This window comes from Andrena cerasifolii, chromosome 12 (genome assembly GCF_050908995.1).
Source record: "Andrena cerasifolii isolate SP2316 chromosome 12, iyAndCera1_principal, whole genome shotgun sequence".
Taxonomy (NCBI): domain Eukaryota; kingdom Metazoa; phylum Arthropoda; class Insecta; order Hymenoptera; family Andrenidae; genus Andrena; species Andrena cerasifolii.
Genome location: NC_135129.1, coordinates 9,663,489 through 9,690,580, shown reverse-complemented (window position 1 = coordinate 9,690,580; position 27,092 = coordinate 9,663,489). Strand labels below are relative to the sequence as shown.

The following is a 27,092-nucleotide window of genomic DNA, read 5'->3' as shown; positions in this document are numbered from 1 at the left end:
CTGGGCTAAAGCTTTGTGGACGCAGAGAAAGCACGATGCTGGGAGTGAGAATCTGCAGTTGGGTGGAAGCAGAAGATGCTGTGGATGAACATGCGTTGGTATCGCTGTCGCAACTCGCGGTTACGTCACGGTGAGCAGGAAGAACGCGTTCCTCGAACGCCTGCTGCGTCACGAGAGTGTCGGAACGAGTCGTTTCCCTGTTCCGCCTAAGCGAGCTTTGCCTCCGCAATTTTGCCGGTAGACTTTCGAGTACTCACCGGTGGGTAACGGGACGGGCTCCGTGGTCGGGTGGTGAGAGAGGGATTCACCTGGGTATGAAAACGCTCCGCCAGGAATCGGAGAGAAGGAACCACCGCTGCTCACTGGAGGCGCTGGATAGGACGGTGTCGACGAGTAGGTCCACTCCGCTGTCCCTCCGCTGGTATCTGCAACAGATTTAGAATAGGGTCAGTCGATGATTGAACGAATCCTTCGTCGAGGTAAAGGAATGATGTCTACGCGGAGAGGTAACCAGAACCGACTGGTCACCAGTCGCTGCTCCGAGTGAGTAACTCCGTCGGATTAATTGAAATGACTCACTTGTCCAAGAATCAAGGAAGTGGATAGGACTGCTGGAAATAAAGAGTGGAAGTCCAAGTATTTGGTTCCAAGTTCTTTCAACAAATAATGGATAATTGTAATACGAAAATTTAAAGAGATTGTTCGCTCCACGACTCTCTTTCCTTTTTACAGTCTTAATTTAAGTTGCATCATGGACGTAGACTAACTTAACTAAAAATCCTATCAAAGAACCTAATCACAGAATATGATACAGCCTGATTCAATGATCCAACGCCGACGTACATGTTTCGGCGTACTTTCCTCGACAATTACCCGCAATTAATTACCATCTCCTGAAATATTTATCGCGCGCACGTCGACATCCGTCGGACGTCCGATGAATGTCCAAGCACCTCGGGACGAGCCGCCCGGCAAAAGTTACGGAAACAGAGAGGAAACATCGGCAGGCCTGAGTCATCGATGATTCGGCGGAACTTCTTTCCCCAGGTTCGCGAGTTACGCTCCCCGCCGACGACGAATCGGACTGATTATGAAATCCGTATTCGCGCTCGCGCGATCCAGGAATAAAGTTTCACTAAAAAGTCGCCGCCGACACACAATACTCCGCCTCTTCTTTTTCGCATTTTTATTACCCTCGATGAGCCGTTTCAGCTTTCATTCGGCATCTCTGTAATACTAGAGTTTCCTTCCCGTCCTTGGCGGCCTTCGGTTCTTAACTTGGAGCCACGTCTCGGATCTGGCGTAATTCGTGGTTAATCGTATCATCTGGGAGCTGCACGACAATCTTTCAAAAGCAGGGGAGGCTAAAACGGCATTTCTCTGTTCCCAGAAGAACCTGAGATCGTCATTCACCTATGCCAAAGAGTATCACGCTCGCTGCATCCCTATATTCTAAAATTCTAACCCCTCCGTGCCTAGAATTGTCCGCAATTGCTACTCCGTTCAGATTTTACCGTTTCCCGCTAATCTACGCCCCCTCCAGAGGTGCAGCCCCGTCAGAGACTCACTGGGAAAGTTCAAGGAACCGACCACACGACTGCTGAGCTGCATACGTGACGCTAGACCCGTTTAACGGCGAGAACTGTGGACGGAAAGTCCGGGCATTGGTGATTCTCGGCGGGCACTCGTCGGTCGATGACAAAACACGCTGCTTCAAGGGCGTGCACCGTCGGCCACTCGGTTCCAGGAAGACCCGCGTGGACGCGGGGAATCCTGCAGTTTCGAAACACCGTCGAAAATTCAAAAGCTTCCTCTACCGAACTCTTTTTTGCGAGCTAGACCTGCTGCGTCACGAGGAACTCGCTCGATTCGGACGGAAGTTAGTCACACTTTCGACCTACCGATTAAGTATTCCAGAAGATCATCGTCGAACGAGATATTTGATTCCTTGAAAAACAGAGTGTTATTCGAAATTGAAGGTATTACACTCTGTAGGAGTGAGATATTGTGCCTGGAATGGATGATCTTGTGGAAGATGCGGAGGAAAAGCAACCGGCGTGAGTTTCGTCACTCCGGTTGGCCTCGTCCGCCGATTTCCACCTACGGAGAGTCCTGCGCGTCAAAAATACGATCCTTGCGAAACAGCTCGGTGTCCAGGACTTTTCCTGCTCGAGAGAAAACGTCCGATTCGATCGGCCAGAAATCGACAGCGATCGCTGCATGAAGCTGTTTCTTTTTTACCCGTTCCAAGCGAGAAACCTATATTTCGCAGAGCTAATGGAAACGAATAGGTACGGCGTGCAGCCGGGTCAAGGCGGGGAAGTCGCGGAGAGAATTGATTAGAAAACCGTCGATTTTAATAGCCGATAAATCTCGGGTTTCGCCATTGACTAGGCGCTGCACGCTTCGTAATCCCATGACGCCTTAGCAGGGGCTGCAACGTACAAGAAACAGGCGGCGGTTTTGTAATTAACGGCCGTTAATTCACTCGTAAACCTATAGGCAGTATTCGGGACTCTGTAAGCAGGCCTGCTGTAAGCAGGACTCGAAGTGGGACTTTGAAACGATCGACACTGAAGCTGTACGGTGTCACTTTAAATAAGGATGTACTGTTATAAAAAGCAGTACAAAAGAGGCGAGAAAGGCTACAGACGATATCTATTAGTCAGCTGCTGGGACCTTTAAAATTACACTCTCGAAATCACCCCTGAAATTCTCGACGCAGACACCTGTGTTACAGCGTTTTCTTTAAGGGGTCATTCTACTTTGATCGGCCAAAAAATTAAGCTAAAGATTTCTTTCTCAGTAAATACAACATATAGTGAAATAAATCTTGTTGGTATTTATTAAGCTACTCTTACATTATACAAAAATAATTTAAAAAGAATTTTTGCAATTTGTTTTAATTGTTTTTTTTTTAATGTCAATATGGCACCTAAAAAAAGAGATATGTTCACGACGCAGGTGATTTACCGGCTCAGGTTTATCCGAAACAAAAAACTCAATTAACAATTTGACACTGAACACAAACAATTAAAACATATTGTAAAAATTCTTTCTGAATTTTGTTTCTATAGTATAAGAATAGCTTAATAAATACCAAAAAATATTTATTTCATTGTGTTGCACTCACTGAGAAAAATATCTTTAAAAAAAGCTTAATTTTTCGTGGGTTCAAAGTAGAATGACCCCTTAAGGGAAAATTTTCATTAAAAATTTGTCAGAAAATTTTTTTTGCATATATTTTTGCGTAGCATTTTTTTCCAAATTTGTGAAAAACGAATAAATAAAGACCATAAAGTTTTTTTTACTGCAAGTTGTATACTTTTGAAAAAAAATCCTAAATTATCTCCCATTTTTTACTTGATTTGATAAGAATGTCCTCTTAAATAACAACTTGGTGAAAAGCAAGGTTTAAGTAGGGTGAACTAAGTACTTGACAGTGTCAGAGTGCCAAGAAACGAGCTCCCTGTCAGTGGCCCTCTGGTCCTGGAGGACCCAGTGGATCAGCCGTGAGATAAGGTCGAGGTTGCGGGTGTAGGGTCCCCTGGCAAAACTGTCGTTACGCCTACTGGCCGTGGAAGGTCGAGGTCGTTTCGGGATCCTCAAAGGGGACCGCCGTGGGGATGGGGGCGTGCGGGTGATTACCGAAAATGGCCGTGTATTTGCCGCAATTACCGGAACAACGGTAACAAAACAAAGGTCTACCACTAGCAGGGTCGGCGTTCGGGCGACCATCTGTTGGATAATAGTCCGTTTCGTGCCTCCGCGGGAAAGACGAGGAGGAAGAAGCTGGTTCTATGAACCGAGGGAGGAGACGGCATCGAGTTGACTCCATCTCCAGAGGGCACCTATCGCTGAGGACCGCGGATCAACTGGATAATGTGCATCGGAGCACAATCTTGAATCTGTGCTCCATTTTTACGAATTATAATTGCCATTTCGCTCGGAAACTTGCGTTCCAGGGAAGGCAAGGTGTAAATACCATCAGTTCGATGTCACAGAAGACCCGAGAAGTGGATCGCGGATCAACGATCTATCCAGCCAGCTTTCCCATCGTTGACTCAGCATTCATTGATCGCCACGGTGTCGTGACGGCGCTGGTGACCGTTCAAGCGACACTCCTTGGCCTCCGCGAAGAAGAGGTGTAACCTCCGCCGTAGATCCTGACCGAAGGAACGCACGAGTCCTGACCAAAGGAACTCCAAGCTGTTTACTACTTCCTCCTCTCTGCGTGTCCCGTTCCCTGTCCAGCTCTCTCCGTTGCTCTGCGGGTGTGAAACCACAGTGAGGTGGTTTTGGTGCTTAGTCCCCCGACCAGCCATCTACTTAACGAACCGTCCATCGACCGCCGTCATTTCGTCGTTTCTCGGTTTCTCTCCCACCTAGCTCTGCCCCACACCCTGGCTCGCGCTACCGCTGCCTCGATCGACCTCATCTTCCCTCAACTTCCATCTTCTAATCCGCCGAGGAAGCCTTAAGACGCTCGCAGATACACTGGGATACTCCAACCGATGGAGTACATCGTCCTCTATCTTTGGAATACGCTGGAATTCGGGTGCAGGAAGAACCTAGCTCCTAGGTCATGAAATTCCGTCTGACCAGCTGACTGGCACCCTGAAGATACCTCAGGTCCCACGCGCTGCAGTTGTTCGAGGACACGTTCCAGGAGGATACGTTCAGCTAGGAATCAAGTCAGACAGGCAGGCTAGCGCATTCTTTCTCCACTGAACACCGTGGAGGGGGTCTCCAAAAGAGATCGAACGTTAAGAAAGAACGAGCGTGGAACAGACGAAGCGGTGGGGCTTCGTTTCCCACCGAGATAGATGCTCGTTTGGTCGTGTAAGGTAAGTCGATATTGCGTCGTCTCGATATTCCTGCCCCGGCGCGAATGTCGACACACTCGTACACCGCCGTGTATGACACATATCGGGCCCGTGCACACCCGTAAAACCTGCATAACGTCCCGAGGAGAGAGAGAAGTCTTACGCATACGGAGCGGCCAGGAAACTCTCGTTGCCCCGCGTATCGCTTACCATCAGCGATTTCTTCTTATACCGAGTATCCTGCCCCGGGGATAGTGTTTCCCTCCGATGACTCCGGGATCCCGAGGAACAAGCTACCGACTTGGCCGTTGCTGGATCCCCGTGAAATCTACGAGTGGAGTTTGGAGACACCGTGGCTTGGAAGTATCGATAGAAGCTGGGGGAAGTAATTCAGCGTTCAGAGTCTATTATCCTCGGTACCAGTGGCTCACTCAGAGTTGGGCAAGGGACACCTCCCAAAGAAGGGGCTTTGTAAAAAGAAAAGAAAACTGGATTTTATTCTTTGAAGAAATTTTTATAACCACCTAAAGAATTTTATTGAATTTGCATTAAAAATATTTGTATCCCTTCTATTCGTCCTAAGAATAAATCCTGAGTGTTCCACTGCTCGGTTATCTAATCTTGAAACCTATGCACCATCTAGCCTAGCACTTCAAGTTCCAAGCCTTTTAGGAATTCATCTCCCGAATTTTTTAACAATTCCTCTGCTCCGCACGGTTCCTGGATCCCACTGTTTCCCAGACAGCGGCGGAATTCTCTTCAGACAGCAAACGTGAGAAAGCAACGACGATTCCCTTTGGATGTTTCCACGGTTCGTCAATCTCTCAAACACGGCCGCCCTTCGACGACGGTTTCAATGACCATCGGAGGGCAATTCGGTCGATTCAGCTCGCGTTTTCGCGCCTCCGCGTCGCTTCCTCCCATTCAGGCTGCGCGGCCATTCAGAGGGACGGGTCCTGCTCGAAAGAAGGAAATCTGTTTAGCGCAGAATCCAGCCGCGTTTTGCACGCACGCAGCCGGGGCAATTTGCTCTGCGGCGAACAATGGGGGCCCGCGTCTTCGACGTGGCACGAGAAAAAGAGTCTCGATTCCTCGCCCCCTCCATCCTTTTTCTTCGTCTCTCCTTCCTCGCCTTCTTGTGTTTTCCCCTTTGTCCGTCGCCTTTCAGGACGCCTTTCGCAGCTTTCATCCTCTCCCTTCCACTGTCGCGGGCAATTTCGATGGTGAATGAAGAAGAGCATGAATGAAGGGCCCCACTGGCGTGCCCGGAAACCCACGGGGCCCCGTGCTATTGCCCGCAGGCGGTTTCGCGCGATTACCATCGCTCCACACGCGAGTACCTTCCTAACACCTTTTTATTCCACGTATTCGACCACCTCGTAGCCCCCTTTCGTTTCACGGGGTGCACCGACGCTGATCCTCCACCTGCACTTGTTACATTAATATTTATAAGTCGAATATTTGAAAACAAAATCCGAGAGTTTTCAAGGGAAGGACCACCGAAGCAAACGTCTCCACGTTCCAGCTGTCCAAGCGCGAGCTTCGAAACGCAGACATGATTCCCGAGTTCAGCGAAAGCGACATCGATCGGTAATCAATTGATCACGGTACGGCCGGACCGTTGATTGGCGATCAATTAAGTTTCGTGTGAAAAAAGAAAGGAGAGTTCTTGTCGCTCTAGCGGGCCCCCTCGCGTAAGGGGCTTCTAGATACCCAGTCCATCGACTCTGTTACCGTTTAGCGGCGAACTCAAACGAATCGTCTGTCGTTTTTCGGCACGAATCGTCGCCCGGAACACGTTTTTCGCCCATCGGATTCGTGCACGTACGAAACCGTTTTCCAGCCTCGCCTCGGATCAACCACGGCGAACAATTCTCGGCTCAACCGTTCGCTGAACCCATTTCCACGCTCTTTTGTTCGACGTCAAAACGATTGCCGCGCGACTTAGCCGCTGAAACGCTCAGCTGTGATTCAATTCCTGGCTGATACCAGGCGACTCCGGTGAGAGTCTCGAGATACGAAGCTTACTCGCTAAGAATTCTACTGTAACACTGAGTCTCTCCGAAGAATCCTACAGAGAACGTCTGGAAGTTACCATAAATTCTTCTACAAAATGCTCTCTTGATCACCCATAAATCCGCTCAAGAGGCCCCAGTGGGGGTCGATCGCGTAAAAAATTGTTTCCCCGATCGTTACAGTTCACGCCCCCCCGACGTAATTCAATTTGGCCCGCATTGTTCGACATCTAATAAAGTCGACGAAAAACGAAGACCTGGTCGATAGACGAAAATCAGCGGCGCGGGCAAAATGAGGAGGATCTCTGATCGTCTCCCTCCGTCTTGAGTAAGAGACTCGGATGAGGATCCGTGCCCTCTCAAGCGTGGATCACGTAACGGCCTCCTCGCCCCTTCAGCTCCACTCTTCTTCTTCCCTTGCTTCCCTTGCTGCTTTATTCCTGGCTTGCTTAGCCTCTTCTTCAACCTATTTTTCTCCCTCCTCCTCCCTCCTCCTGACACGATTCAGCCAATGTACCGGGATGTTACGAGTACAGGGATTTCGTGGATGGAAAAAAAGCAGAGGGAGCATCGGCTTCCTCTCGATCCTAATTCGTCTACCTTACTGGGCACTTCCGTTCACCATTTCAGCGGCCCCTCTCGCGGCCTCTTTGTCTTCCTTCAATTGAAACTGCTCCCCCACTTCATCGTCCTTTTTGTACTTTTATGTCTTTTCCATTTCCACGTCTCGCTTCCTGGGTAAAAGGATTCTCCTGTTCTTCTGCAGCAGCTCCTCGGGGAACGTTCTTAAATTGCGTAAGAGTATTTTTGCTTTAGGGATTTCTTACCCCCTCCCTTTTCAAGTAAGACTTCGTAAGATTTTATATTTCAACACCCCATCCACTTTTTTACGCAATATTTCTTCAGTTATTAAAATTCTTTTAAAGGTTCGTGTAATTCATGTAACTCGGTTTCGTGACTCATATTCAAAATTAGGTTAAAAAAATATTACGTAAGACGCTGCGTGACTTCGCCGCCTATAAGAAATTCGCGACCTCCTCCCTGAAAAAAGCCTTACGCAATTTAAGGACGATTCCTTGTCAGATTAATAATTTTATGAAGAGATCGAGAATGGTCAGAGAGGTCGATGACGACATTGAAATCGTTGGAATTTCCGGAATTCTGTAGGAAGTTACGGAGAGCTGGTGGAAGCAGGTATAACGCGCCTTGGAAACGTCGCGGGTGGTGTGATGGGTTACAGAAGAGAAGTTTGGTGTGAAAAGGACTGTTTCCTAGTGAAATTCTTCTAAGGTTAGTAGGCTGAAGCTTTTGCTAGTACTGCTCAGAGGAGTTCAGTCCTCAATATGATCCTCAAACTAATTCTCAATCAAACCTCCATGATTCCTAATGTTTTTCGGTAAAAAATTATCAGCCAAGTAAAAGAGAGGTCCATTTCGCTGGAAGTTCGTTCAGAATTATGAAACCAGGGATTTAAGCTGTAGAGGAAGCCGTTCGCGGTGGCGGCCGTTTAAGAAACGGCATGAAGAAGTATGGTAATTCCTCGCAAAGTATTTCTGCGAATTACGAGGGACGTGGCGGGACCTTTAAATCCTCTTGCAAAAGCCAGCTTCGTCGTTTACGGTTTAGCGAGGTAACGGGAAGAAGCGCGAGGCGAATCGAGAATGAGACGAGGAACTAGTTATTAGAAGCTTGTGCAGCTTCGCGAAACTGCCAGCACGGTGACCTTTCACCGTAGCTTCCCCCTTTAACCGCTGACAATGCTCATAATTGTCAATCAATCTAGCTGCATAGGCAGTCCGACCTCCTTCGACAAACTTTTCTATTCGACAACCGTCTGAAACCCAAACTTCCTACGACACCAAAAGCTACACCACAAACCTACCGGAGAAGGACAAGAATTTGGCGAAAGTGGATAGCAGAATAAGTAGGCAGTATTTAAGGGCTCGTCCTTAAATTACGCAAGGCTTTACCTAATATTTTTTAACCTAATTTTCAAGATGGGTAATTATATAAAACTTAAGGGAATTATATTAACCTTTAACAGACTTTTAATAACTGCAAAAATGCAATGTAAAAAATATTACGTTAGGAAGGGTGGAGTGGAGGGTGTTGGAATATAAAATCTTATGAATTCTTCTACTAGGGGAGGATGGGTAATTTAAGGACGGCCCCTAATCTCCAAGTATAATGCAAAATCTTCGTCAAAGCTCCCCTGAAATGCACGGTATGTAGAAATCGAAAAATCCCTAACATTATTTCCGATTATCCGTGCCACTACTGTTAACTTCAACAATTTTCCTCGCCACTCAGAAGAATCATTGCAAATAAACGACTGTTAACTGCCAGGAGCAAGACCAACGACGTCGACAATCATGTTCTATCTGCCGGTGTCGCCTAGGCGACACGATTATTACGAGAAAAAGCGCGATGGCTTTTTGTCCTGCCGAGGATTTTCGAGGCGTTTTTTGCCCCGATGTTTCGGTAGGATGACGATCCCGGGGAGATCGTGGATCCTCTGGATCGTGAACCGCTTTCTCGCTTCGCTCGTCCGGCTCAATTCTTTTCGACGTTTCTCGGGCCGTCGGGCGGCGGCGGCGGATCGACCTCGATCGATTTGCTCGAGATCGTCCCTCGATCATCTCAAATCGATTCGAACGAGTGTATCCCCTGATTGCCCCGGGACTTGCCTCGATTTTCGGCGTTGCACTGGACGTGCGAGCCGCTCGTTCGTCCCTCCGATCGGCCCATGGAATTTCGTCGGATCGCCGGAGTTACTTATCGAATTTGTTTATGCTGTGCGGTTAAACAATCCCGAGCAAAAACGTGCCGGGGCTACCTGTGTCATTACTCGAAAGGAGGCAGGTGAACGTGCCCGAGATAATTACACTGGGAATGTGTGCAGTGAATGTATTAAAAAATAAGGTCGAGAAAAAGCTCAGCTGTGTATTTCCTTCCCACTGAGTACTGGCAATCGAGTAACGAATTTCCTAACGGGAGCATCCTGTGGGAGGGTTTGTCTCCGATGACCAGGAGTCGTGGGAACAGCGTGGATGCGTTCGAAGGGTTGGATTCAATTCACCCTCCTCCCTGGAGTGGTCCTCGTGCCAAAACTCGTCCATCTCATCCTCGGTGCTCCACTCTTTCGGACACTGTGCAGCCTCCAGAAACGAAAGGCTGTGAAAGCTTCGAATCTTTGAAACGCGATGTGTCAATAAATTTCTGGTCCGCCACGTAACACTTGAAATCCAATTCAGGGTCCCAAATCTCAAAATTCTCTACATCGAAACACAAAAACTTCTCCCCTATAATCTCAGGTAACTTATACAAATTTCTAACACACAGCTTAACCCTAGGAGCACACACCCCTTTCCTCCCCTTAAGAATCAAAAGTTCTCATCGCCGAAGCGAAGACGGAGCCCACTTCCATCTAACCCCCAAAAGCGTGACCTGTAAGGGTAATTTTTCTGCCGTCGCTTAATTAAGGAAGTTTATCGCCCCGCCACGGTTTAGGGGCCGATTCCTGCGAGCGTGGAGGAAAAGGAGGGCCCAACATCCGGCTATCTGCGGAAGGCTCCTCCAGGCAGATGCCGAGCATTCGAAAGGAGGAATACGTGGAAACGGAACGGTCCGCTCGGCCCGGTTATTATCGCGGTCTGGGCTAAGCGGTCACCGCGGGTTTCCTTAAGCCGTCCACAAAGTGCGCGCCTGATTGGACGGACACGAAGGATGTTGTACCGTGCCAGGATACGCGATAAACCGACAGACGATAAAGTTCACCGGGCACCGCAGCCGAGGGATTTCTGAAATTCCACTTTGCGGAAGCCCAAGATTTCGTCGAGCTTTCCAAGCACGCTGGACGCGCCGCTGGCAAGTCTTGGGCCTGGCCCTGAGGCTGACGCCCTCGGAAGAGGCTTCTTCTTACCCCCAGCTAGCTTCAGCATCCCTGCTTTGCCACCGACAGTCGTCGGAAAAATATGAACCTGCGATATCTAGTATCTCGTAGAACTAGGAGTATCGAGGAACAGAGTGTGCTTGAATATCTCCAGCGTATTTTCAGAATGTTGGCTGAAGCACGCGAGGCTCCGATTGGCCGTCCAGGACGAGGGAAATAAGTACCAGCAACAACAGTCGTGGCTGTCTGGAACGACGGTGCCGACGGATTTACGAGTTTAATTAAGTTCTGCGGTCGCGTTCGTCATTTTAGCGAGCATCGAAGACTCGTTTGCGAGCAAGTTGCCCGCGAGGGCTCGCGTGATAGAAAGAGAAAATCGCGTTTCCAGCGTGGAGTCGCAGAACCGCGGAAAGCCGAGGCAGGGAAACACTTTCCCTCGAAGGAAAAGGTAGGAGACCTGCTGCAGAGGCTCCACGCTGCTCGATAGGCACGCGCGACCGGCGGATTCGCGCGACTTTAGTCGCGCGTGAGATTAGAAAGGCGACCACGCCTGGAGGGTGTTAATTACACGCTCTCCTAATGTGTCACGGATCCTTTAGCAGTCCCGTAGCGAGTTTAAGCGCGTACGTTAATAACCTTCTGATAGAGCATGATAGGGGTCGCCAGGCTGCGAGGGAGTGTCGCGAAAGGAGTGTATGTGACACTTTCCTAATTGCCTCGCAACCCTTTAAGAATGGTAACCCTTGGCCTCCTCCCGTTCCTTCCCGACCACAGTCGTCTCCAAGGCGTGCTAGTCGGAAGGAACTTAATCAAACGCCACACGCGACACGCTCCCAAACAAGCTACACAGATTCAATTATAAAACATCGATTTCCCACAAGCACCGAGCGTACAGCTACTACAGAGTGTATTGAAGGTATCGTGGAATGGATGGCTCCGAGGATGAGATTCTAAAACTGCCTAACCCGCAGCTTGACATTAAACGACGGAGGTTCATCTCGCAGGCGGCTCAACTGGCGTTCCCAACCAGCCAGCGAGGAGGAGTAATAATCCCGCGCAAGACACGCACCAGCCTTCCATTAAGCTCCGCGCAGCGACGGGCGAAATCCACGTCGAGGCAAGAAGCGCTCGCGGGACAATCAGTAGGTGGAGAAAAAGGCCGAGAAACAGCCAGAAAGGCAGCTGCAGTCTCTGCTATCCGCGGAGGCACGTGGGAATCGCGAGATCGCCCCTCCTCGAGCCTCTTTTCGACTCCTGCCACTCGATTACCCGTGCCTCGGTAAATGGGCAGAGATGGCTCGATCCTCCGCTGCTTTCTTCGTTGATATCCTTCCCGGAGGTGTCTTCTACTATTCTAAACGCTTGAGGACGAAATAGAGGGTGCGAAGAAGTACAATTCCTTAATGACGTTAATCCATCTGCACTTGGTCACCGCTAGCTGACGGCAGCCAAGGGTGGAGGAAGCCAAATCCGCTAGTTTCTGCGCGAGTAGACGTCCAGGCAGACAGAAGGAGTCAACGGAGAATATACAATCAGTGTGATTGTTTGACACCCCATAATCAGCGTCCTTACCCCTACCATCCTCTCTGCTGTCCTCTCCCTCCAGCTTGTCCTTTCTCCGTTTCGCTTGGTCCTGGGCACAAGAGAGCCCTCCTCCTCCTGCATCGCGTCTTCAGGTACCCGGTCCGCTGACACTGCCGGGGCCTCATTACCCCGATCACGACTCGAGATGAGACTCTCGAGGGATAGAAGACGGACACGGTTATATTATAAGAGACAGGAATAATGCTCGATTCCCCTTTTTTCCTCGCCATGAGACCTTCTGCCCGAGGTCGTCGCTGCCCTTCCACTTTGCAGCCTCTTCTGCGCTCACCACGCGTGTTTCTCTCGATCCCGCAGCTCCCTGCAGGCCGATCGAGTAGAAAATCGGAGTCTCCGAGCAGACACGGCGCGCGGTGGCACCAAAAAAAGGGGAACACAGGAGAAGTTATGCTACCATGGGCCTGGATTTCTAGTCCGCTGGGCCTCGAGGCTCCGCATCCGCGCTATTCAAACTCCACGAAGTTCCATTCGTACAGTAAATGCACGAGCAGGCAACGATCGCCGGCCGTCATGTAGGTGAGACCTGGAGAGCAATCAGGGGACGCGGGAGAGAGAGAGTGGAAACGGAGAAGAAGACGGGAAAGATTGAGCGGAGAGAGGAGGATAGGTTTCGATTCAACAACGTCTGGCATCGCAAGCGAACCGAGCCCAAGACAAAAGGAGGAGGCCGCGCAGCAGCAACGAACGGCAAAAACAACATGGATCCAGCACTCGATCGATCGGTCCGCCCGATCGATCGGCCGATCGATCCCTGGTATTACGCAGACGTGCACGTGAGTCGTACGTGAGCGCGCGCGGCTCTTGTAGGGGCCCGAGGAAGCTCCGAATCGGCGGCCAGCTCGAAATCCGCTCGCGAAGAGCACCGAGCTACACGGCGGGTGCGCGCGGGGTCCGAGGGAGGAGGAAGAAAATTGCATCCACCGACGCCCGCTCGCTCATTTCGCACTCTATGCTCGTTCGTACGTGTGCCCCAGCTCCGGGGCCCGCTCATTAGGCGCCGAGAAGAAAGAGAGAAAGAACCAGCCGCGGCGATGCGCAACAGAGAGCATGGAGAGATGAATGAGGTGGAACCGGTAAATGAAGCATTTCGCTCGGTCATTTCCATTCATCTGATAGGTGTGAAAATGCTCGCATTACGGGGGAACGAATCTCGCGGCGGGGAAAAGGCAGAAACGATTTGCGGACGGGTCTCGCCGCCGGCATAAGACGGAGGAGCGTAATGCCGCAGGATATTACGGTGAATCTGGGTCGTTTAGATTGAAAGGAAGGTGCGCTCGTTCGCTGGATCTCTGGAGGAAACGGAATCACTGTTCCTCTTTCGAGGAGCTTTAGAAAAACGGAATTTTTAGTTGCAGCACGAGAGAATTCAGCAGTGTGAAGTGAATGTTTTGCGAGGCGTCGAAGGAAAGGCGCAGACTTCTGTCTTGCATCGACCGTCGAAGGAAGGCGAAACTTTGCCCCCGCCGATAGATGAGGTAATTACAATGGTGGCTGATCCGGCAAGGTGACACGGGTGCAGCAAAGTTCGGGCTGGATGGCAGCGCGGGTCTGATCGATGGAGAAGGTGGCAGAGGCAGGAGCAGGGAGGAGATTAGGGCAAAGTGAAACCGCAGCGTAGCTTCAAAGAGGTCTTGCCAGCCAGGGGCGCGTCTACTTAACTTTGATCAGGTCGGGGCCGCTGATGCGAGACGAGCCGCGCAGAAATAAAGTGGCTGCTGGCCTTCCCGCCTTTTTGCATCCGGAATTATCAGCTCTAGGCACGCCTACGGGCCTCCAAATATGTCTCCGGAGCGACCATCGAGATCTACGATGCCTACTGGTTCCTTTACAGTGCTTGGATTTCGCTGTGGGGAACTGTGGTCGTTAATGGGACATTCCATGCGAACTCGGACAGATTTCGGAGTAAGTTTTCGTAGATTGCTGAAATGTCAATATGTTGTAGTCTTTAGTGATATTTAAACGTACCTCGAAGGATTTTTCGAAATTTTGATAAATGTCGATTTTACAGCTGTTTGAAGTTAAGTGATAACTTTTTTTCAATACATTATAGCTATGGAAGTAGTAAACGGATGGAGATGAGCTTTACGGTGCTTATAGAGAAGACATTGAAGTTTTGAGAAAAAATTATTTCTGTTTAAAAAAAAATATTGAACCATTTTTGTGCAATTATTTTAAACAAATGTAGTTTTTTAACATCGGGCGCGTTTTGAAAAATCTGAAAAAGGAGAATATAGTTCTATCCTTCCCCTTGATGGACAAATTTTAAAAAATGTGGACATTTCAAGAAATTGCCGAAAGTTGACGTTGCGTCGCCCAGCACCGCGGTACTCGCAGCGGCCAAGCGGATATACCTGATATTCTTATACAGGATTCTCGAAAATGTTAAAATTTGTCCATCAAGGGGAAGGATAGAACAATATTCTCCTTTTTCAGATTTTTCAAAACGCGCCCGATGTTAAAAACCTGCATTTGTTTAAAATAATTGCATAAAAATGGTTCAAATTTTTTTTTTAAACTGAAATAATTTTTTCTTAAAACTTCAATGTCTTTTCTATAAGCACCGTAAAGCTCATCTCCATCCGTTTACTACTTCCATAGCTATAATGTAATGAAAAAAAGGTAGCACTTAACTTCAAACAGCTGTAAAATCGACATTTTTCAAAATTTTGAAAAATTCTTTCAGGTACGTTTAAGTATCACTAAAGACTACAACATATTCAAATCTCCGAACTCCGAAATCTGTCCGAGTTTGCATGGAATGTCCCTAATGGCACCTTGTCGAAGATGTCGACACCTATTTCAGCTACTATTATCGCCTGTGACTATTTAAATCAGGGAATACGATGGAGCTAGGTGAGCTAGGTCTATCACTGGGGGTGATCTATTCTATCCACAACGCAGGTGAATGTGTTGAAGACACCACGAGGTTGCAGAAGGGCTCGAAGTCTACGCGAACGTCGCTGCTAACCAACGAGAAGGCTGCAGCACGAGAGGACACTTTTGCCTCGTGCTAGGGAGGTACAACGGTGCACAGAGGCGGGGATCAGCGAGAGAAGAGATGGAAACGGCAGGTTGAATGTCGTTATTACGTTGAATTAGAGGGTGCAGAGCCGGAACGAGGTATGAAACTATTACCTCGCGAAACGGCAGACCACCTCTCTCTCTCTCTCCCCCTGATCCCTCGCAATAGTGTTTCCCCTCGCCCTTGGGAGGGGGTGGGTGGGGTTGGTGCATAGTTTCGAGTCGCTCCACGAGCCACGAGGATGATGCTCGTCGTGAGCGAAGGATGATGATAGCCGAGGAATATCCACTATCAAACGAAAGAAGCAAACAGACAGGAGGGCACAGTGTCCATTTATCCACAGTTACTCGATTGAGACGGTAGTGAGCGGGGAATAGCATCGAGACAGAGAAGTAAATATAACAGGTGTGACTAATTAGGAACTAAGTATCTCGACCCATCCAGATGTCCCAATCGTCAAGTTCTCCCAAACGCGGAATTCAACGCAATCAGAGAGCTCGGTCCCTGAAGAATTTCCTACAATTTCAAAGCGCAAGATACCTTGCAGTACATGTCAGACTCTTTCAAACACGTGATCCCTCGATGCAGAAACGAGACTTAAGCTAAACTACGAGGAAGCACGTCCTGCTGATAAGATCTCCGCGAATTGCGTCGTCACAGTTCGCGTGGATTCCAGCAGCCGGGTCGCGGAGTGCACGCTAACGGATGCAGAAGCGATAGCGGAAGGAGCAAGACTCACCACCGTGTTGGGGGCTGTGCTTGTAGCAATCCTGATGAGCCGAGGAGCCGCCAGTAGCCCCGAGGTGTGTACTGGAAGCGGGTGATGCGGTCGGGTCGGTGTTGTTGGGGTTGGTGCATGCACCACTAACCGAATTCGCGGTGACGTTGTTCCCGACGTGATGCTTACTCCTCCTGTACGGATCTGGCTCCCGTAGATAGGGGGTGAAAGGGCTGGGCACGTCAGGGAAGGCCCCCCGCGCCAGTCCGGGAACACGAGGCAGCGAGGGGACTCGTGCCAGTCCAGGAATGTGTGTCTGTCCTGCAACGCAAAGTAAGGAATTAGCGCGGACGAATAAGGAGAGCTTGCACACGAGCCGAGCAGTGTATTGCCCAGAGGATGGCCGCCGACGAGAGCAGATCTCGCGCCAAATGTGATAATCATCCAGGTGCGTCGAAACTGAAGAGCCTGGAAGGCCTGGCGGAGTGAAACCACCCATGTGCAGAGGCCAAGGAGGCACAGTCAGGACTTTCACAAGAGGAAACGAAAGCACGACGGCCATTGGCTAGTCGTAGAGGCACGGCGGGGAGATGTTTGCGCAATTAGCCCCAATAGAGTGGGATAATTAAGAAAGCCCTAGCGGGCCCCGTGTCTCGATCGACTTCAATAGCATTCCTCGTGCATTCCAGCCCCCCCCCCCCTGAATTGATAGAACCGAGCCAAGTATCGCAGCGCCTACACGGTATTATACACTGGACACGGCGATTCGCTATTGTGCTGGCTCGCAATATGCACGTACTCCCGGCGCGGCGTATCGTTATATGCCGGTGCACATTATGCGCCACGTGCATAGCCTCGAACGCTTGCATAATCATCGAACAGGATATTTAGTGGCAAGATGACTCCCGGCCACGTAACATTCGCGCTTTGTGCGTCAATCAGCGATCCTTCGAGATTTTTCGCACTCTACCTTCCTTTCATTTCTATCGCGTCCTCTGGAAAATGGCCAATTCAAAAAGGCAACCTCCACCACTCGATCTCTATTAGAAAATTCGCGACTTCGCTATCCCGATCGCTAATCGAGAGAACTGACGCGTCGTTCTCCTTTCCTCTGGGCCCAAGAGGAAGCCAAGAATGGGAGTCAAGGCGCAAATTGTTATTCTCCCGGCGAGAAGGGGCCCGTGAGACTCGAGGAGGCGAGGCGGGAAAGGGCGAAGCGCGAGTGAAAGAAAGAAAGAAGGAAGAAAGAAAGCAAATGGAGGGAAGGGAGAGAGTTCGGCCACGAGGGCGAACGACAAATAAAGTTCGACCGCAAACTGCTCGAAATTGTCGGCGAGCCCAGATGGTCAGCTACGGTGCGCCAACCGATGCCTACAAGATTATTCCTCGCTACCGACTACCACCGATCCTCCGCCGCGGAGAAACAAGAGGGCTCTGTGTTCCCTTCAGCGCCGCGACCGGATCCCACGACTTCTCACGTACCGGACGCTCGTAATGCCCCCCGAACGCTGCGCGCCCGGCACTCTTTTCGGGTACCGTCGGCGTTCCCATTCAGGACGAGCACTGCAGAATGCGACGCAGCGAGGCGTCGATGGATACTTTCAGCCTGGAGAGCCGATGGAACAGCTAAAGAGGCGTTTTCTGCTTGTTGATTCCGAAGTTAGGCTTTCTATCCTCTCATTAGTCATCTGCGCGATGGACCACTCAAAAAGGAGCAGAATAAGCTCCAGCAAGCTAATGACAGATATTGAGCTTTGGATTTCAGTATTCTATGCGATCCTTCTCACAGGTCCTCGACCATTGTGGTATAGACTTAAGCCACTTCCCTCTACGATTCTAGACTGGCAACGAAAAATATCACCAGAAGTGTACGGAGCACAGGATGTCCAGAAATGTACCTGACATTCGAATCACGGAGCGGAAAGGCGGTTAATTACAATAAACAAGAACGATTCTGATATGACACCTTCGCCGATTGCCCCTTTGGCTCGTGGAGCACGGCGAAAAGCCGAGAGAGAGAGCAATAATTCCAATCTCCGCTGCACGAGTGGCGGACTTATCTAATCAAAGTGTGGCGTACCCGGAGGACGGAAATAGCGCGGCTTTTTCCTCCTCTCTAATAACAGGACCCCTCCCTCCGCTCGTCTTACGTCCTCCTTGACGTCCCGGTCGGCTAGCATTTCGACAATTTCACTCGAATCTATTCTATCCTTTAAGAGAACGAACCAGGGAAAATCGCGATAGTTCGGCATTAATTCTATTGCCGCTAGATTCGACGTCTCTCCCGAGATGCAACTCTAGATTCCTGCTTCCTACCCTCTCCAAGATTCTTCTCGATCCTCTGGAACGTGACTCGAAATAATTCCACAGCGATTCACGAATCAACGGCCAGCAGCCTGCCATTTGTCGTCGTGCCATCAGGAGATGGTGTCGCCAGGCGTTCTTTAATCAGAAGCTTTCGCTAGCAGTCGACGTTCATGGAGCCAGGGATCGTGTCGCTCGTAGTCTTCTCACAGCGAAAACGGCATCGGTCCAAGTGGACAATCGCGAATCTATGAATTTTATTGTTCCACGTTCCGATCGACAGGTTTTACAACACGCGATTTCCCTCCGCCCCATCTGGATGCACTCGTCCACCGTGCTTTCAGCACGCTCCAAAATTCATGATGTCAGAGAAGGCGTGCAGAGGGGACGATGGTTTTTCCAACGAGTGTCCGATCAATTTTGCCATTTGCCAATATTGCTCGCCCATAGGCCATTCGATTGTTTGTCCTCGTCCCACGAATTATGGCTGATTTTCCGTCCAGGGCAATTTCGACCGTTCCGCGACACTTAGAGCCGCGCGGCAGCTGGATTTCCAAAGCACTTTCCTATGAAAGCCGGGAATCGTACGTTTTTCGGGGGCAGGGCGGGAAGCACGGCAATTCGGGCATCTCTCCACCCTCCACCCCCCGTCTAATCGACATTCCGAACGCGGGCCAATTACGGGGCAAGCAAATTCAATTTCGATCTTTGACTGACAGCGCCCTGTCCACAGATATTGTCCCATCGGGACGGTTTCGATGATTTTGGGCTACGGTGACGGCTGGTAGCCACTTTGTTTCGCGATCCCTTTCTCCGTTCATTCGACTCGATCGAGGATCCACCCCGAAACGTTTTCCTCAATCCCTTTGACGACTCGACCGATCCGCTATCGGAAATAGCTCTGTCCAATTTGATCCTTGAATTGTACTTCCACTAAATGCTGCGACCGCGATCGGTCCCTTATACGTAGGCACCTCTGCCTTTGACACGTTCAGAGTCCTCTGGCCGTTACATGCTACAGCGCGATTTTAACTAACGCGACCCCTGACCCGTATATAAACGCTCCAAAAACTCCCATTAACGATTCCGCGAGCCTCCTCGCCACCTACACTCTTCCTGGCAACTTTTCGCCATTCACCCCGCAGCAACGCGACGCAGCAACGAAAGCGTCGAGTCACCTTCGGATCGTCCAGCTCCCACGGTCTTCTCTTGCTCCTAACGCGTTCAAACGGTTCCGGTCGGTCTATCGCAGCCTTGGAAGTCCGTTAATCCTGTTACGTGTCGTTGCAGGCCGCGGTAGCCCGAGTTTGCAGTATTTACACGCGCTGACGGCCGGCGAATTACAGAAATTGCACGATTACCGGCTCGCCCCAAAACAGCCGGTCGAACCGATGGAAAGGGCCGGCCCTGTAGGGAGGGCAAAGGAGGGAGGGGATGGCGATTTTCGATAACAAAAAGCTCACGATTATCCACGTAATAATGATAGCCGGCAGGTGTCTGCGAACCGGCGCGCTTCACGTCGCAGCGAGCACAATGAAAGCGCCGCGCCGGTAGTTTCGCCCGACGGCGCTCGTACGCCTCTGGTCGTTACCGTAGATTGTCGACCTGGTGCGTGCCAAGCGGAGGAGACACGCCACCGATGCCAAAACCCGTGTATGCAATATGTCGTGATGCGTGTCCCGGTCGACAGGGGCCCCGGATCCCTTCCACGCGACACCGTCCACGTTTTCGTTCCCCGAGGAATTAGGAGGCGACGCGCTTCCCAGACAGGCAGCACCGTCTTCACGCGTCGCGACTATCCTCCCCTTTGAGGTCGCTGGCTGGCCACCGAGGCAGGGGTGCGAGAGGATTCTTAGCAACAGCCTGCTCCTCTGGCGCTCTTCGAGGCTCAAGGAGACCGTTTTGCTGGCGGATCAACGGTGAAGCGTGGGTTTATTTGGACGCAGTGGCGGATTTAAGGGGTCACTCCACTGTGAAGTCGTGAAAAATTGTCATTTTTTAGCATTTAGTTTTTAGCAAACGGACTGTCGAACGTAAATAATGTTTTGTCTACTTAATAATACACTTATTGACAGTATGAAAAAAATCTGTTTTAAATTTTTAACAGTCTTTTTTTAAATATATGTCGCGTTTAAGTTTAAGTGTCGAAATACGGTGAATTTTTCAATCATTTTGCCTTGTAAAAAGTATGAAGTGGTTAATAAAAAAAGGTTTCCGTGGTCCGGCCATAGCCACTGATGTGCTGAATAACATGTAAAAAATTCAGATTGGTCAAATAGTTTTTTGCAATCACCTACACCATTTGAAAAAAAAATGTTCTTCTGAGATAATCGCGTTTAAAGTTTTAAAACAAATTTAAAAAATTCTTTTAAATTTTTTTGTATAATAATAGAGTAGCTTAATAAATACGCAATTTTTGTTTGCTGCCCAAATTCACTCTAAGGAGGTGTAATTGGCCCCTGAAAATCCGGTTATTTTCCGCTTTTGTGTTATAACTTGTGACCTGTAAAATAATTTTTTACCAAACCATAGATCAAATTAAAAGAAATAACTTTTATCGTGGAACTTTTTTTCTATCTCTTACAGTTCGCGATTTATGACACAAAATCGGAAAATAGCTGAATTTTCAGGGGTTAATTTCACCCCCTTCGAGCGAATTTGGGCAGCAAACAAGAATTATGTTGTAATCAGGAGGAAATCCCCTATATACTCACAAAGTTTCAGAATTTTTTTAATTTGCGGGTTCGGAATCTTCCCTTGTGAGCTAAAGTGGGGTAGTAGAGAAAAATATATAGCTTTTGGATAAAATATCAATAATAGTATTTTAAGCAGGGTTAAATCCGCCACTGTTTGGAGGAAATGGTATTAAGCGGGAGTTTTGACGAGTGATAGATGCATTATGAAGTATGGAGCTCGGTGGAATTGATTACATCGTTAAGGAACCGGTTGAAAAGCACTGGGGAATGGAGAATCATGGATTTCCGTGTTGGGTATCGATTTGAGTGTTTTGAGGGCGATAGAAACGGGAGAGAGAAAAAAGGAAACGTTAGTAAAATCAATCACGGTAGACCATTTTGGAAAACAAAAAAAAGCCGCGATGCCAGCGGGCACGCATCGCCCTACGCCTATCAATACTTTATACAACAAATGCGAAACGTCCGCAAAAAGCTGCCGTACTCGCGGTCGACTCCGCAACGGCTATTAATCTGATATCGAAACAACAACCGGGCATTTTTTCCCCAGCGCGGATCAAGCGACCGATAGATGGTGGAGGCTCGCTTAAGCTACAACGATGGCCCGGAACCTCCGAAACCCGCCGGTACAGAAATCCTCCGCGCTCTCTCGAGCGGGTGCCCGCGAACAAATATCCGCGGAAATAAATTTACATTTTGTGGATCCATTACGCAAAACCAACCACGAATAATCAAAAAACGCGGAAGTTTAAATGGCCCGGCTCCCGTGGCTTGAACAGAATTATTTTCATTAATGCCTGACAGCTATACACGCGCAGAGTTATTCTCGTCGTGTCCGAATCACTTTTCCGAATAAATATTCACACATTTCGGTGGAACGCAATTTCGCTCGTTACCGAATCGCGTTGCAGGTATTTTTTTTTTTAAATTCCTCGATTATACGCGTTAACGCGGCAACTGCCACGAGATTTTACCACCTAAAACCTATTCACCCCCTAAATTCTAAAACTTCTCGATATTCCTCAGGTTTCCCACCACTGCGACAAGAAACGTCCCCCGCAGCATGCGATCCGAATTTCGCTAACATATATCCTGAACAAATAGGCCTCCCAGCAATCAGCCGCGGATGACAAATGACCCAAACATCAGGTTACGCGGCAATGGGTGTCGTTATTTGTATATCAAGCGCCCCGTATCGCAAATACGCGGTACACGAGGGCCGGTTATTAGGCATGCCAGAGCATCGATAATTAACGGATATTTTTGGAGGTTTTCCTAGTATATTACGGTAAGTGGATTACTTTTCGCGCGCTCGCGCGGCCATGCTGGTAAAAGCATTGTCCGTGTAGCCCCCGACGGGGTGAATAGCTAACCCAAAACACGCATACGCGCGGTACGCACGTCGACCACTGCATCATCGCGCACCATCTGCTCGGTAATGACTCCCCATTACCGCGCATAGGGACTTTCGTTGAATTATCGGTACATTTTCAGGAAATCCACGGCTAGCAGCAGCCGGTGGCCGCGGATAGATCTCGCGATCCACGGGGGGGGGGGGTTGCAGAGTAGCGTGAAAGTGTTCCATCTACTCACTCGTTTTGGAGCGCGGTTCCCGCGGTCCATCGACGGTCACCTTGATGGCCCTCGTGTAGGTGGCCACTTGGGGCGGTGTCGTCGATACCGTGATGGTGATGCTGAAGCTCTTTCCTGCGGCAAAGAGGGATGGAAGTTGGTTGAAAACACGGTTGCGCTCTGTGGTTCTCTTATTTGAAAGAAAAGAGGACTACTGTGAGTGACTAGTAGCAACGCGAGGAGTAGCCTTGCGGGAATACACAGTCGTGGTGGAATGGCGAAGGATGCCGGAAGCACCATAGTTTTGTGCGAAGGAAGTGTATCACTATCTATGCCGCATTGAGTCTGGGACTTGCTCAGAATAGACCAGTGATAACAAGGTGATAAAGTCTATCATTATACCGAGTATACATAATGTCTATAAAATATTTCCAAAAACTCTTTTCGACCGCCGCTATGAGATGATAGAAAAATTGCTACCCTTCAGCCCCTACAATCAGCTTATCCATCAAGCAACAGCAGAATACCAATTCGTCAGTGGTCTAGGTGTGAAAAAACGAGCGACAGGTTCCCAAGCTGTGGTCGAAGGGACTCGATCCGAGTAGTTAAAGAGTTTAGAACGGAAATTACACGGAGCTACGAGAGACCGCGAGTTTCTTCGATTGTCCAGACTCGGGGGAGGTGGAGCACCGGTGTGCATATATCACCGGCGAAGGTCTCGAGGTTGAAGGTCCGGTATATTAATTCCCTCCCCATAAACGTCCGTCGCGGAGATTGACTACGCTCTCTTAAACGGCCCATCGCTAATATGCATTCGCTAATTCGCCGCTGCCTGTTCGAGGATGCCTCTTGTCTTTTTCGGCCCCGGTAAAGTCAACTGTGGTATACTCCGGTCCTCGGTGGGTTACTTTGTGTCGGCACGGCTGGGACCACTTAAAAATAGATTGGCTTCGCGGGGAGAAGGTGTTGATCGTTTCGAGCAGGCAAACAGTTTTACTTCAGAAGCTTCGGGACTATTGGGGAGGTTCCGAGGGTTCTTAGAATCATCGAAACTTATAGACCCAGGGAAGAAGGTGTCGCTGTCTACAAAAGTGCCGAAGCTACTCGACTGTATTTAAAGTAAAGCCTGCCATTTCTTCCTCGACTTCCTCCGTGTCCAGGTGAAGTCCTACTGGCCATCGATCGCGAGACACGAAGAAGACCGTTGGTTTACGTTAAAGAGAGGATATTCTAACGTGTCGCGGACATATAGTCGTTTGTGTTGGCGTAAACGTCAACGATTTGTAATTGTCTCCCCTTGGTACACCCTGGTCCACCTCGCTGTGTCTGTCAACATGATAACCGGCATCAAACACCCCCGACCCCCGCCACCCCCCGGGAGCTGCAACTGACTGCAGAGAGGCACGGCGTTATATCCTAGTTATAGCTTGCCCTCTCTCCCTCCCGCCCCTCGCGCGCTACCGCTCACCCTTTTCCAACCCAGCCACCCACCCATACTCCCTCGTTGCACCCCCCCCGAGCCCGCGGTGATGTCGCTCTCGCGCCCGTCATTGTATCCTTGTTATCGTCATCGTTCCGGTCCAGCGCAAAGTGGCTCGTTTCAGAATACATACCCAAAAATCCCGCGTGTCGCGGTTGCTCTTTCTGGCTTTCGTTTTGAAATCGATTAGCGGCATCGATCACACACAGCTCCGCGCCCATCTTTTCGGGGGCTCCGCGGGATGAATGACACGCGGGGAACGCGTTTCCGATTGATGCGGGCGGGATTGGAAACGGCGGGCGTGGAGGTCTGGCAATTTGGAGATTTAATGCTCCAAGTTCCCTAAGTCGCAAATATCTACTTGAACGCGTTTTAAGCTCGACGATTAGAGCACCATCCGAAGAAGCTAACCCTGCAATCCTGGCAGGACTCTTTCAAAAATGACACCAGGACGATTCGAGCAATGCTGACCCAGGTCTGAAGCAACATCCCCGAAGCAAGGAGACAGCCGACAGGGCTTTGCCGCGAAAGCGCGAGAAAGGGGTGGAAAGCTCGTTGAAGTCGTCTCGAAAGCGACAGGAAGGGTCCGCGCGCGACACCCCGGCTCTCCCGTACCCTCCTACGTCCGAGTCCATCGCATTTGGGGCTAATAATGACGCACGGCCGATTCCTACCCCCTCCGCGGCCCGGACCTGCGGTTAATACTCGATGATGGGAACGGTCATCTGCAGAGACAGGACACCCAGGCTGTGCATTCGCGAACGACGGACGGACAGACCGACAGACAAAACCGGGCCACGCGTATGTGCCACCTATATAACGTGTGCAGCAGCAACAGCGGCAGCGTCACGCCGCCAACTCGGAGCTCGTCGTGGCGGTGTGTGTCGGTGCGTTTCCAGCGGCCGGGATGAGACGAGCGCCATCCCAAAACCGCCCACACAACCGTACGAAACCACTCGAAACCGTCCGTTAATACTCGTGGCACCGGGACAGAGGAGAGGGGCAGGCACCGAGGTTCCCTCCAAGTGGGAGCCAGGAGACTGGGATGGAAAACGAGGGGATCGAGAGGAACGGGGACGAAGGTCCCGAGTCTCGCAACAGGATGTCTCTCCAATTGTCAAATAATTACTATCGGTGGTAATTTCAGCCGTGTCGATATAGACTGCGGTATATTACTAATTATAGGCACGGGCTGCTGCCTCGGACCCGACCATGATGGAACGCCCGTTTCAGCCCGCAGACCCTCTTTGATCCGGCGCTACCAACCTCCCCCTACCTTCCAAAACTCTCTCCGCAACTCTCTTTCTCTCGTTTCTTTCGGTTTACGAGCGGCCCCAGAACGCCGTGCACCTTCAGGGAAGGTGATAATTGCGACGATCCTGCGATACCATCACCCTCTCGCTAGCCGGCCACCGATTACATTCATTCACCGAGATTCCTTCGGGGTCGCTTCGCCGTTGGACTCCGTTTCCGGGGGGTGCTTGACCCGGTTTGGTCAAGCTTCGCTTATAAATCCTGTATACTATTCTTGTATGCAGAGGCGGAAGGGAATCGTCAACACGAACGAGTTTAGTAAGCAGAAAGAGTGAACGAGCGCGGAGCTTGCTGGAAATTATCATCCCTTACGCGGCCGTCGATATTCCCGCGGAATTCCTTGGAATTGGCGATATCGGGGATCGGTGTGACGCGGCGCGGTTCAATCAAATTAATAAGTCGCGGAAACAAAACCTCGATGATAGGAGGGTAGGTCTGGCCGCGGCTGGTACGAGCGCACAGGGAGAGGGTGGTTTGGCCAATCGTCGAAATTGAGTATTACGGATTATCCAGGAGAGATAGGCGAGTTGGAGAGAAAGAGAGAGAGAGGCAGGGAGGAAGTGGGAAAGAGGAGAAAAAATGCCGAAAAATCGGACAAAGGGATCGAAGGATTTCGGCGAGGGACGTGTCTCTTTCGCTAATTGATTCCCGGGGTTAGCGTGTCCGGTGTCAGGAGGATGGAACACGCTGACCCTGCACTTCATCATGAAATCGAATGAAACATAGATGATGCGATCGAACGCGAGCGCGGCTCGTGTGTGCGACCAGTACGGCTCGTTAATTCATAAATGCATCCTGCGGGGGCGCCGGGGGTGCAAAATGCATTTGTAGGCCCTAAAGGACTGCTGTACCTGCCTGCACAAGGGTCGGACGACCCAAGTCTCTGAAATCCGCGGGCTGATCCGCGGATTATTTAAAAACTGATATAGAATCAGCAGAATTACTGGGAAGTCGTTTAATAAACGTGACGATTTCGTGTGATATTTCGTTTCGTCCACTTTTCCTAGAGATATTTCAAATTCTATTTCTATCGAAAGCCCGAGCTAAACTATAGCGAAGAGCAAAAGAGGGGAGTAGATTGTTGAAATAAAACCTATTAATTTTGTCGCGATAAAAGTTGCTTCCACGCTTGTAAAAGAGAGGAAAATCGATGAGAGTAGTGGAAAAGTTGAGCAGAGAAATTAAACGACTCGCGAGCATTGATCGGATCTGCCTGATTTTGGGGACTTAGCCTCTCTCTCCCCAACCGGCGGACGATGATTTCTGATTAACGGCCAGTTGTTTCGGATGCTAGGTCGGGGCTACCGGCGGACATCGAGTAATGACTCTGGGGGCGGCGGGAGCGAGAGAACTCGCGGATGCGGAGGGTTGAAAAGCGAGGCGGTGGCTCGAGGGGGGTTCAGGCCAGTTGATGACGATGATGATTACAATAACCGTGCTTTTAGAGGGTTCGAAATCACGGTACATGCGCTCCCCTGACGGACAATTTACTGGCTGCTTTTTGCACGATTTACGTAACAAACTAGCCCCGAAGCGTCGCGACCCCTCAAGCGAACCTTGCTAATTCATCGTCTTCAATGCTACGCGAATTTGTCGATCAAATGAGCTCTGTCTGACCAAGTTTCTGGTGAAATCGTAGAGCACTGAGATATCG

At 50.0% G+C, this 27,092-nt stretch overlaps 1 protein-coding gene across 2 annotated transcripts in view; it reads right to left on the bottom strand.

The window, feature by feature from the left end:
• The window catches only part of LOC143375561 (uncharacterized), a 31,132-nt gene that overhangs the window by 1,190 nt on the left and 2,850 nt on the right, over positions 1-27,092 (bottom strand). The window contains exons 3-5 of one of the 2 annotated variants that reach the window (XM_076824798.1): positions 22,666-22,779; positions 16,097-16,396; positions 258-425 (exon numbers count right to left, since the gene is read on the bottom strand). In XM_076824798.1, the coding sequence (XP_076680913.1) occupies positions 258-425; positions 16,097-16,396; positions 22,666-22,779 (582 nt within the window). The remainder of the gene's footprint in view (positions 1-257; positions 426-16,096; positions 16,397-22,665; positions 22,780-27,092) is intronic. The other variant, XM_076824799.1, reaches the window with a different exon arrangement.